Genomic DNA, 13,290 nt, shown 5'->3' with positions numbered 1-13,290 from the left:
TGGACCAACATTCCACAGGCCACAATTGACAATCTGATAGACTCCATGCGACGATGTGTTGCACTGCATGAGGCAAATGGTGGTCACACCAGATACTGACCGGTTCTGGGTCCCCAGACCCCCAATAGCGCAAAAAACTGCACATTCCAGGGTGGCCTTTTGTTGTGGGCAGTCTGAGGTACACCTGTGCACTACTCATGATGTCAGATCAGCATCCTGATGTGGCACACCTGTGAGGTGGGATGGATTATCTCAATATAGCAGATGTGCCCACTACCACACATTTGGACTGATTTGTGACCACTGTTTGGGAGGGATGGTTATATTGTGTATCTGGAATGAATTTTAGGTCTCTACGTCCATCCCATGGGGAATGGGAGCAGTAACAAAGGTGTTGCGTTTATATTTTTGTTGAGTGTGTGTGTGTGTGTATATATATATATATATATATATATATATATATATATATACACGGTTAATTAAAGGTGGTTCAGAGGAAATAGTGTTCAGAAACAATATAATTCCTGATGTTATTATTATCACCATAATTATAATAACAGATCAAATGAAAACTATACCTGTACTTAGTCATATTCCAAATCTATCCAACGCAAATCTGACCACAGACACAACTGCTCACTCACACAACATAATTATAATTGCATATGAATACTAGAAGTGATCTCTTTCAGTTCTGCACAGTCCCAAAAAACCTCACTCCTTCCAAAATCCGTTGAGCTGTACAAATCTGCGAACAAAAATAAGCTGAAGTGCAGAGCAGGCGTGACTCAGGCACATTTTTTATGCATGCAGTCTGCTTTGTGTCCAACAGTTCATTCTGTTGTATGAAATGAGAAAAAACACTTTAAAGACCAAAGATGGAGGTGGGAGAAATGGTGGTGAGGAAAATGTTTGCATATGTGCGTGTGTGGGGGTCTTCAGATGTCATGTGTGGGTGAAGATAGAATTACACAGACTGTACACTGAGAGAACAGCCAGTTCTAGGCTACAGTTTATGTAAATGTTACAAAAATAAACTTCAGATATGATTTTCCCTGCGTGAACCTACAGTCTTTAAGAAAAGCCTGCACGCTTTACTTGTTATCTTGCCAGTCAGACTATTTTATCTGTATGTTGAGGAAATTCCTGCCTTGATATTCAAGAAGAATTTACACAGATGTTGCTGTGAAGGCAAGGGGATCGTCAGCTGCCGGCCAGCTAACTGTCACAAGTGTCAAATCTTTTATCTTAATTGGTTTGTTGATTCTACTGATATTGAGAGTCAGTGCAAGCAGTCAACACCCACAATCCAATTTATGTATTACAGAAACTATTTTGTCCGAGAACTCGTGTGGGGTTTAGTCACTGCTGTGTTTAAAGCTGAACGCTAGCAGGCTGATTTTAGATTAAAACTACACCAAAGGTCATGGAAATACATTCAACAGCTGATAAAGTGTCTAACTCTGCACCAAATAGGTGAGCTAATGATTGCATTGGGTGTGTCACCTGTGGCCTCTATTTCCTCATGTGCATCTTGAGCCACAGAAGCTTTTTCTGTCAGTGTTTTCAATATTTGTGTGATAGCAGCACACTCTGTCTTTACGGTTAGAAGAAATAGCCAAAATAGCACACAAGGTTTGCAGCGTCCCGACATTTTTAGGGTTGGGGTTGTAACTGCGGCTGTCAGTTTGACTTCTAGAAAGAGTTTCCTACGATGTTCTTGTGATTGTAAAGGTTTTAGTGTAACTCAAAAAGCAAGCTTTAGGAAATAACTTTATATGTCAAGGCTTATCTTAACCACAGGTGAACCACACTGACAACCACAGATAACAAGTCAGCCTAGGAGTCACTGACTGCACCATTAATTTGTAAAGCGCAACCAGGTCAATTTTCAAAGCACTTCTTGGAAATTTTGCAGCACAAAGCAGGAAGTGGTCATTGTTTGCCAAACTTTATTAAATGAAAGACAGTCAGACTTTTTCACAATATCAGATGACAGCTAAAGTAAATATGTTGATATCAACTTTATATATTAAACTACAACATTAAGACTGTTTAACAATGCCAGCCGTGCATATTAAAAAGTCAAAATGCATGCTCCAAAACTACACAGTTAAACAGATAATACATAAAGCCAAATATTTGTGTTAGTATAATAGCATAGGAACATTTCATGACAGTTTAAGTGTATATATTTTTGATAATGGCATAAAATAACGTGTGTGTGTTTACTCAACAGTGGTCACCTTTGTATTCTCTATTACCGCAAACATTCCCTTAGTATATAATCAAGGTCTGTTTCTGTTGGCTTCATGTCACTTTTGGCCAAAACACCAATGATTTCTTTTCTTTGTCCATCCAGTAATTATGTATATGTTTAGAAAAGTTAATTTTTGTTTTTAGATAACAAATTTTATACCAGAATCAGTCATTTAATTAGCCTACAAGCTGAAATTATATAATAGTGTCTTTAATCTTGCACTTCTTAAGCTGTCAGTTGCTTTCCGGTTATCTTCAGCTGCCCTTGAATAAAGCATTTAACCTCATAACTACACCTTGGGACGCTACTGAAGTGGAACACCCAAACCAGCTTGTGATCTGGGTAAATAAGGTCAGGTCTGACTCTTGCCCTGTGGTACTGAAGGCAGGTTAAAGATATTTTTTCCAGTTATAATATCGCAGATAACACAGATTGAAACAAGGACAGGCAGGTGAATTTGAGTAGGTTTACTAAAGCTGAAAAAAACTTTAAATTGAAATCGTGAAAAAATATATCATTTGGTTTCTCGCATTGACAACATATTTTCTAGTTTTAAGATAAATTTCTTTTTTGGTGTACGAGGAATGATGTTGTTGTTCCTGTGTTTACCTGTAATCATGTAGCTGTGTAAGCAGAGGCTGCGGGTCTGCACTGGGTGATGTGGGCTCATAAGTGGAGTCATTAATGTCATTATGTAACATTAAGTTCCCGATGCTGTTTCCTTTGGTCTGTGGGTAGCTTTTCTCCTGTCCTATCTGCTTATGCAGGGTAAATAGTGCCCTAGTTAGTCTGCTGTCCGTGTGCGTGTTTGAGTATTTCAGTAAAAGTGTGTGTTCACCTGTGCTTTAAAGAACTTTTCCTATGTGTGCTGTGTGTGTTTGTTTGTTTGTGTTGGCTCAGAAAGACTAGAGGAGATGAAGCTTGACACAAGCAAACACTGCCTCTATACAGATGGACTTCAGAGTTAGACTTCACTCTTACTATAAACAGGGTTATGTTGTATTGTAAAATGTGATTTGCATCCATAGTATTTGACTTTTCATTCTTTAAGACTATTTGTACACATGTAGTTTCAGAAGAGTGTTACATTAGTAGATTGTGTTGAGGATTTTATTCATGTTAGACCATGTTAAGGTGTTGCCTCTCTGAACTTTTATAAAATCACAAAATAGTTACCCCAAACTAAAATTGTTAAAACAGTTATTTCGGTTTGCAGAGCAGGCATCATTGGAAACACATGACAATAATTAGGTCAGGATAAACCACTGCAGAGGTGGGTTGCAAAGTGGCTTGCAGGGACAAGCTAAAGTCAGTTATGTAGCACAAATTCAGCCCTTCTTCAGTCCTCCTCAGGCTTTTTAGATTTTTATTCACCCTCCACTTGCCAAGGTTAGGGAAAGGAAACCATGATGGGGAAGTTGTCACTGTTGTTACAGTTGTTACGGAAGGTAGTTTCTCAGCAAGAAACTATTTATAAAGTGCATGAGAGAGAGGAAATGAAAACTGAAGACCAGGGAAGTGTGAGTTACCTGTTCTAAAACTTTCAGGTTTCACACATATAAGGAGCAGTGCAAAACTTTTTTTCTCTTGAAGCAATAAACTAAATGTATTTCATATCCTGTGTAGCTTCGGAAAGATTCTCAAGGTGTGCTTTGTGGTCTTTCGACCCAACAGCTTCCTTAGTTAAAATAAAGTGTTGAAAGTGTTTTGTAAAAGTGTGAAATGACTGGCATAAAACATAAAAGGCAGAGGGTGTGAAAGAGCGGGGGGGAGCAGATTCACATATAAAGAGTGGAAGAGTTAAAAGCATTGAGTGAGTCCAATCACACTCTAAACAGAACAATATTAATCATAGAAAATAACAAAAAATAAAGCCATTGCTTATGTGGACGCTAAGGATGACAGAGTTTTCTGAAACAGTACATTCATCCTGTACTTACTGGTGTCAAAATACACATTTAGATACAGAGATATCCAAATGCACGTCCAAACTAAGCAGGTTTCTGGTTTTTGTGGACGTGCGTTATGACACTGGGTTAAAGGAATGTCCCTAAACCAACACTCACTAACTACAAGAAGTTGTGTCATTCATTCACTACAGGCACGGCCACACACGGGTGATCAAAAGCACATTCTGTGGAGACTCGAAACTGATATTGGTGGCTGCGTTAAAAACTGTGTTTGTGGCTCAATACAGAGTGCAAACCTGACTTGTTTATGTAATGTTATCTGATTAGTGAACTTTGTCACTGTGGCTCTGTGTTGGGGTTTTATGCTCCAAACAACCATTAAAAAACAATCTGCCCTTGACCGGTTGACTTTGCTGTTATAAACCTGCTTCTTATTACAGGGGGAGGGGAGGGTGAGAACAAAAGATCTACCTGCATGTGAGTGTGATGCACTGTCAGTAGGAGTTGAATGCCTGCAAACAGACTGCAGTTTGCTGGATGTGAAACACTGAGCTCTGTGGTTAATGCATTGATCTGAGATATGAGTGATGCTAATGGGCCAAGGCAGTGCTGATCATGCCACATAGAAGCCAGTGTAGCTGCTGAGTAGCCTTGTCTGTCCAGTGGTGGTAAAAGCACAAATGTCCTGTAATGTTTAGCAAGCTGCTGTTGTATTAGTTTGGCTGTGAATTATTTCACTATGAATTAAACATAATGGGACTTCATAAAAAATGTTTGCAACCAGCTGACAAAGCTGATTCTAATGTGCCATAAAAAGTTGAATTAAGTTCAGGTTTCTCTTTCTTTATCAGTTGTCTGCACAAGGTGCATCTAAATGAGATCCTCTGACTTTCCTTTGTTGCCACCAACAGGTTATCGTTTTTCTTACAATAAAAAGCTATGAATATGTTTGCAAATTGATGAATTTGCAAGGCTTTTATTCATTTATTGGTTTATTTTACTTGTGGATCGACCTTCCATCTCATCTTTGCACCCCGTGCAAACTTTTCAGTGTCCCACAATCGAAGGAGTGGAATCTTTAAAAGATCAAGCCTCGGCTCTTTTCACCAGTGGCAGTACACGTGCATGCCATGTAGGCCTACCTGTAGGTGTTTTGTGTGTGTAGTTCACACTCCGGGCACACACACGCTAAATCACAAACATTTTCCATATTCTACCGACCCTTGCACACACACAGCATTTACGCACACACACCCCCACACACCAGCCTCCTCCTCCTCTCTCTTTCTCTCTCTCGGTTTCTCACTTCCTCCCTCTCTTTCTCTCTGTCGGAGAGTGACTTAAACCGCACTGACAGCTCACAGCTCACGCTGGCTGCTGTCTGATCCTCATATCGGATCTTTTTAGGATCGCGTGCGCCACCTTTACGCGCTCCTGTCTGGGCTGACAGGTTGGAAGGGTGCGCTGTTATTTCCCATCCTATGGAAATCCAGTCCTCACAGAAAAGCTGGAGTTACCGTTAGCTTTGCTACGCCATTTAAACTCAAGGAGTACTTGCTTTAATGGAGCGAGGTAGACGTCTGCAAAAGTGAGTATTACCTACTCTGACCCAAGTTAAGAAGAGGTGTTATCCACTAGCTGCTCGTGGTTTGTAACGAGAGAAGAACAAATACAATATATAGCAAGCACGTCTCAGATATTGAACTGAGCCCAATATATGTAACCCATATAATATGATATGGTATAAAATTATGGGTTCTCCTTTAAATGCTTTCCTACCAGGAGCTATCTTTACGCGCCATGGTACCCTATTTCTGCGTATTGCATATTTTAGACCCGCGCCCACGGGATGACAGGACAGCCTGTCTTGATGAGTGCATGTCAGAGCAGGATACTTCTTAAGCAAATATACACCCGTGGTTTCCTTTTTTATATACATCAGGACCTCCAGTTTGTGGTTTGGTTTTCTACCAGAGTGGCTAGTGCAGCAGACAAACCTGCTGCAAGACCCAGACATTTATTTCAGCACTTGTCTGGTGCAAGGGTTGTAATTTCCCTGCCGTGCTGCCATTCTGCAGAAAGAAATGTGTGCCCGTGTGTGTTTGTATGTGCGTGTGCATGTGTGTATTTTCCAGTTGAAGCAGATTAAGGGTGTTAATTTTCAGCACCAGGGCCCCAGATATCTACTTAGTCCAAACTGTCTGTTGGTGAGTGAGAGTAAAGGAGGAGGCTTTACACAGAGAGAGGTCAGGCTTTAAATGAGTGGGAGAGGGCTGGTTTTGTTTCATGCAGTACTCATGAAATACTGACCAGATGCTGAATGAAAAATGCTCTGTAGCCCTCATAACCACAATCCATGAAACCACAGTCCCTGTGCCCCAAGCAAGCCATTATACCACTCTGTATTGTGGTGCAAGAAAGAGGCAGAAGCAGACAGGAGTGCTTGCAGACCAAGGTTTAAGCCTCGGTTCATGTGTATCATTCAGTTCGGATACATTTTCAAGAGCACGGCCAAGTGTAAGTTACCAGAGCCTCTGTGAGCCATAGACAGCCATCAAAGGAAGTTGTGCCTGTTCTACTCACTGGATTTTAACCATACATTAACATTAGCAGCTCTGACACTGAAAGCGGTGACTTTCCGGCCTCCTAAGTGTTTGACCTTGATTTCTTACTGAGCGTGTGCTTCATGTAAAAATGAGTCAAAAATAAAACAATGAAAATATGATAGCTATGAAAGTCCTGCTAGTTCATATAACTGCAGCTGTCAGGCAATAAAAGATCATGGTGTATATTGCATAGCGGCAAATACAGTTTCCAGGAACTGAAGGACGAACCACTGGAGAGTGATTGCACCTGTGTTTTAATTTAAATAAGTCATGAGTACCCTGATCATGACCTGTTTCACCTAATCACCAGTATACAGTGGGGCAAAAAAAGTATTTAGTCAGCCACCGATTGTGCAAGTTCCCCCACTTAAAATGATGACAGAGGTCAGTATTTTGCACCAGAGGTACACTTCAACTGTGAGAGACAGAATGTTTAAAAAAAAATCCATGAATTCACATGGTAGGATTTGTAAAGAATTTATTCGTAAATTAGGGTGGAAAATAAGTATTTGGTCACCTCAAACAAGGAAAATCTCTGGCTCTCACAGACCTGTAACGTCTTCTGTAAGAAGCTTTTCTGTCCCCCACTCGTTACCTGTATGAATGGCACCTGTTTGAACTCATCATCTGTATAAAAGACACCTGTCCACAGCCTCAAACAGTCAGACTCCAAACTCCGCCATGGCCAAGACCAAAGAGCTTTCGAAGGACACCAGGAAAAGTATTGTAGACCTGCACCAGACTGGGAAGAGTGAATCTACAATAGGCAAGCAGCTTGGTGTGAAAAAATCAACTGTGGGAGCAATCATCAGAAAATGGAAGACATACAAGACCACTGATAGTCTCCCTCGATCTGGGGCTCCACGCAAGATCTCATCCCGTGGGGTCAAAATGATCATGAGAACGGTGAGCAAAGATCCCAGAACCACACGGGGGGACCTGGTGAATGACCTGCAGAGAGCTGGGACCAAAGTAACAAAGGTCACCATCAGTAACACACTACAACGGCAGGGAATCAAATCCCGCAGTGCCAGACGTGTTCCGCTGCTGAAGCCAGTGCATGTCCAGGCCCGTCTGAAGTTTGCCAGAGAGCACATGGATGATACAGCAGAGGATTGGGAGAATGTCATGTGGTCAGATGAAACCAAAGTAGAACTTTTTGGTATAAACTCAACTCGTCGTGTTTGGAGGAAGAAGAATACTGAGTTGCATCCCAAGAACACCATACCTACTGTGAAGCATGGGGGTGGAAACATCATGCTATGGGGCTGTTTTTCTGCCAAGGGGACAGGACGACTGATCCGTGTTAAGGACAGAATGAATGGGGCCATGTATCGTGAGATTTTGAGCCAAAACCTCCTTCAATCAGTGAGAACTTTGAAGATGAAACGAGACTGGGTCTTCCAACATGACAATGATCCAAAACACACCGCCCGGGCAACAAAGGAGTGGCTCCGTAAGAAGCATTTGAAAGTCCTGGATTGGCCTAGCCAGTCTCCAGACCTCAACCCCATAGAAAATCTGTGGCGGGAGTTGAAAGTCCGTGTTGCTCGGCGACAGCCCCAAAACATCACTGCTCTCGAGAAGATCTGCATGGAGGAATGGGCCAAAATACCAGCTACTCTGTGTGCAAACCTGGTAAAGACCTATAGTAAACGTTTGACCTCTGTTATTGCCAACAAAGGTTATGTTACAAAGTACTGAGCTGTATTTTTGTTATTGACCAAATACTTATTTTCCACCCTGATTTACGAATAAATTCTTTACAAATCCTACCATGTGAATTCATGGATTTTTTTTTCACATTCTGTCTCTCACAGTTGAAGTGTACCTCTGGTGCAAATTACTGACCTCTGTCATCATTTTAGGTGGGGGAACTTGCACAATCGGTGGCTGACTAAATACTTTTTTGCCCCACTGTATAGGTTTGGCTAGTTTCATGTGCAGTGCAGCACATGAAACTAGCCAAACCTATATACTTTATTTATTTATTTTTCTTTGAAGCTCCATAGTGTTTTATAAAAAGATGCATAAATGTCTGTGAATAACTTTGCATTTTTATTTTTCTGGTTTTTTTTCTTTCTTCAAAGCATGCAGTAAAAATAAAGTTGCTTTGCTCAAAACTTAAAACCATTGAAACAGTTTCAGGACAGGTGAGGATAAAGCCGACTAAAGTTGACTTGTCTGATGTATCAAGTGTGACATTCTATCTGTGTGTGTGTGTGTGCGTGTGCGTGTGTGTGTGAGAGAGAGGGGGGGGGGGGGAGAGAAAGCAGGGGCATTTGAGTTTGCGGAAGGATCAAATGTCTGTCTCAACCACTTTACTGTAATTTGATTAGAATAGTGTGTCTGCTTCGCTAGTCAGGCGGGTATCAGTGAGTTTATCTGTCTGAGAACTGTTTTATAGTAAAGGGAAAAAGAAAGTACACCCTTTCTCAGTTCACCTGGTACTTACCAAGTTCTAGGATTATTTAAATGCAACAAATGACATGTTACACCGTGTCATTCTTTACTTAACAAAATAAAGCCAAAATGCTGAAGCTGTGTGTGGAAAAGTAAAGCACACACCATCATTAAAAACCATGTAGAATCACCTTTAGGAGCGATAACTTGATGTAATCGTTTTCTGTATGACTCTGTTAGTCTTCTGTCGTTGTGGAGGAATTTTGGCCCACTCCTCTTCACAGCGTTGCTTCAGTTCATTGAGGTTTTGTGAGCATCCGTTTATGCACAACTTCTTAAGGTTCCACCACAGCATTTCAGTTAGGTTGACTAGGCCATTGCAGTGCCTTGTCTATTTTCTTTTTTAGCCATTCTCTTGTAGATTTGCTGCTGTGCTTGGATCATTGTCCCGTTGCATGACCCAATTTCACCCAAGCTTTGGCTGCATGACAGACGGCTTCACATTTGACTCGAGAATACTTTGGCGGGAGTTCACGGTTGACTCAGTGACTACAAAGTGCCCAGGTGCTGTGGCTGCACAACAAACCCAAACCATCACCCTTCCACCGCCGTGCTTGACATTTGGTATGAGGTGTTTTCACTGATACATGTGGTGCTTTTCACTGTGGGCAGACTTCTCCACTTTAATCTTCTCGGTCTAAAGGACATTGTTCCAGATCCAGAAGTGTTGTGCTGCCATTTTCAGAGAGAAGACTTGCTCCCTTTAATCCTTCCCAACAAGCCACACTTGTTAAGTCTTTTTTATTTATTTTTTTTAACTTGCACTGTCATGAACTTTAACATTTAACATGCTACATGAGGCCTTTAGAGTCTCACTGCATGTAGCTCTTGGGTTCTTTGTGGCTTCTCTAAGCATTTCACAGTCTGACATTGGGGGAAATTTGCTGGGACGTCCACTCCAGGGAACGACTATCTGGCAGCTATCTCGATTGTTTTCGACTTGTGAATAATCTTTCTTACTGCAGAATTTTGGACTTTGGAATATTATGTTACAACCCTTCCCAGATTGTTACTACTGTTACACATGTGGCCACACCTGCTGATGATCAGTTGGTCAAGTACATTTAATTATGAGCACCTTTGAGACTACTTACCCTATTAATTCCTGTTTATTAGGAAAAGTACAAAATATCGTACCTATTTCATATCACTGTCCTGAGCTGAAGTATGTGGGTGTCACAATCTCTTTGTCTTGTATACGCCACACAGATTCCACTCTGCGATTCTGTAACAAAAAACTCTGTAACAAGTTTAAATATTTCAGGGAGTGAAACGAAAACAACTGTTAGTGTTTTCCTCTGTGTTCTCTTGCTGTGACATGTCAATATGTGCTCTGTGATAAAGATGTGTTTACTGAGGTTTCATTAAATTAAAACTGAATGCAGTTTTCTAATTTTTACAGAAGTTAAGTGGCTTAAAAGTCACTGATATTAGCTGACAAAATATATATTTGTTACCTAATAATCCTAATAATGTTTCCTTTTTCAGATGTTGATTCTTCAGTGGCAGTTTCAGGGTGGTTGCTAGCCATCTGTCGAGACTAACATGGAACGAGAGGGCTCATTTAGAAGGTAAGCATACACACACACACACACACACACACACACACACACACACACACACACACACACGCGCACGCACACACACACACACACACACACACAGAGAGAGACACACACTTCACCAGCAAGTCCTATTCACTACACAGAGTTCCATTTTTTCCATCCTTTGAGACACACAAATGTTGATCAAAGTGAAAAACACACACACACACACACACACACATTCCTGAGTGACCTCATTCATGCTTTCACTCATTCAAACATCCCCATTGTTTAGTAATCAGAGGGCAGCTATTTGTCGTTAAACTCGTCCTGTTGATTTAGTGCCAAAAAAAAAAGTTTTTTACTTCCAAGTTATGTCAGCATCCTTTCGTTTATAAAGTAAATACGTTTTCCCATTAGAACAATACACACCATGTGTAGTTAAGTTGTTATTGTGAGCCTCACCATTGTGTTTTATCTTCTGCATCATCCATTTTTCAGGAGGAAGCTTTTGGCTCAAGCGTGTATAGATTCAATTTCGCTCTTTCAGAGGTGCAGCTCTGAACTTAAACTTAAAAAGTCGTCCTGACTTTGACATGAACTCTGCACAGGGATGTGTGCTGTCTTTTTGCATGTGTGACTGAGCCCAGGGCTCCAGTTTCTTGCTCTGACCCATTTATGCAGAGCTGAACTAAGATTCAGGTTGACAGATGGACCAACAGCAACTATACCTTCCATCTCCTTTTCCTTATTTATTTATACTCGGCTCAGATTTTCCATTCCTTTTTTTCTCGTGAGCTTTCGCACTTCCTTAAAATTCTTTTCATATCAGTGTGTCCGCTGATTACCGATCATTCAGTATGGAGAATACCAAAAATACTGAAGGTTCAATATTAAATAAATAGAGTCATTAGTCTGTATTTACAGCTTGACTACAGCTTCTCCCACACTCTGGGAGGCAAGTGGAAGGTAAAGCGAAATCTGTGTCACCTTTAAATCCTTCCTCTCCCTCTTGGCACCATTCGAACCTCAAAGGGTTCCTTTGTTCGCCTGACACAAAAGCTCACAGGGTCACATGCTGACCAACTGGCACAGACTGGCAAAGGGAGAAAAAGAAGGAGAGCGGTAAAGTGGGAGAGAGGAGTGGGTAGAGAAGAGCACAAAGGGTGATGGTGGGAGAGAGGGAAAGTGAAAGGATATGAGAAGAGACAGAGACAGGCCTTGTTTCATCTCACAGTCATGGAGTGGGGATATGTGGTACCTTTTCAGTTGCTAGAGTAAGTACAATACCTGCAAGTATATTTGAGGTTTTTCATATTTGCTAAACAGTGACTGCCATTTAAAGGTGTTTTTAAAATTTTTGATTCACCTGTAAATTCAGAAGTGATTGAGTAAATGTTTGATAGACATTACCCAAAAATGGACATGTGCACTTTGTTTGTTTGTTGGGTTAATTTACTAAAATTTCAGTATAATTAAAATCCAAATATTAACACTTTCATTTGCAGAAAAAGACTCACTCTTACTATCTCTAAAGCGCCTTTTCCTCTTCATCTACCTCTTTGTACACTCCTCCCACCCTTCTTTTATCTTTGTAATGTCTGTGGTTTCAATCTCTGCTTCTTCTTTTTTTTTACTGTCAACGTGCTTTGTTTGCTTTTTCTGCACCTGATCCGGCATGTGTTATATACCTTTATCCACACCCTGTTTCTTACTCTCTTTTTGAGCTTCTTACTCCCAGGTCTTTCCCCACTCTGTCCTCCCTGTTTATTTTTATCCTGTTTGACTGGCACCCATCTCTTTGCTCAGTGTTTGAAAAGCAGTATCGTTCCCAAGCTAGTGTAAACATTAACAGATGGCTAATAAAAAGCAATCACCTGTTATTAAATGCTAATTTTGAAAGCCATCAAAATCTGGAATATGACTGAAGTGTATTTGCACAGCAGCTGATACTTTCATATATTTCCCCCCCTTTGTGTAGCAAAGTAACATTTTACAGTATAATAGCTTTTAATTTGCATATGCCAAAATGAAGATCATACATGTGTTTGTATTTGTAATATATAACATAGCTGCTACATTTTCAGTCCAGTCCTTGTACCTGGCTATTTTCAGTGGATTGTTTTTATTAAGCTTCTTAACAAAGTATGATCTATAAAGTATTCAAGCATAAAAAAAGTAGTCTAACTTAAAGGGTGAACCAGTGTTGGGTCTGTATATATATATATAACAGGTGTATTAGCAAAGAACCAATTTTAAATGACATCTTTAGGCACTTTTTTACTAACAGCTTGTCACACATGCACATAATTCGGTTCAATTTCTTTACTTGAATCTACGAAAAAGGCCAAATATGACACAGTTTGACAGGCATGAAATAATATTCCATAGTATTCCCAAACACCTGGTAGCTGAAAACATATCTTGGCACAGTGTGCAGTGTCTCCTGAGGAAATGGGACAAATGGATGATGAAAGACAAAGTGGCAGGCCTAAAACGTATCTACA

General features: G+C 40.6%; 1 protein-coding gene across 3 annotated transcripts in view; it reads left to right on the top strand.

Moving 5' to 3' along the window:
* Positions 1 to 5,479: 5,479 nt before the first annotated feature.
* Positions 5,480 to 13,290, top strand: part of LOC309693000 (proline-rich protein 5-like) — a 24,288-nt gene continuing 16,477 nt past the window's right edge. The window contains exons 1-2 of one of the 3 annotated variants that reach the window (XM_082511936.1): positions 5,480 to 5,758; positions 10,728 to 10,810. In XM_082511936.1, the coding sequence (XP_082368062.1) occupies positions 10,785 to 10,810 (26 nt within the window). In that variant the 5' untranslated portion in view covers positions 5,480 to 5,758; positions 10,728 to 10,784. Of the gene's footprint in view, positions 5,759 to 9,720; positions 9,804 to 10,727; positions 10,811 to 11,947; positions 12,061 to 13,290 lie in introns of those variants that run through there. The other 2 variants (XM_082511937.1, XM_082511935.1) reach the window with 2 other exon arrangements.

The sequence above is a fragment of the Aulonocara stuartgranti genome (assembly GCF_965226115.1).
Source record: "Aulonocara stuartgranti genome assembly, chromosome: 17".
NCBI classification, from domain to species: domain Eukaryota; kingdom Metazoa; phylum Chordata; class Actinopteri; order Cichliformes; family Cichlidae; genus Aulonocara; species Aulonocara stuartgranti.
Note: the sequence above shows the minus strand (reverse complement) of the source record. Positions and strands in the feature narration are given on the sequence as shown.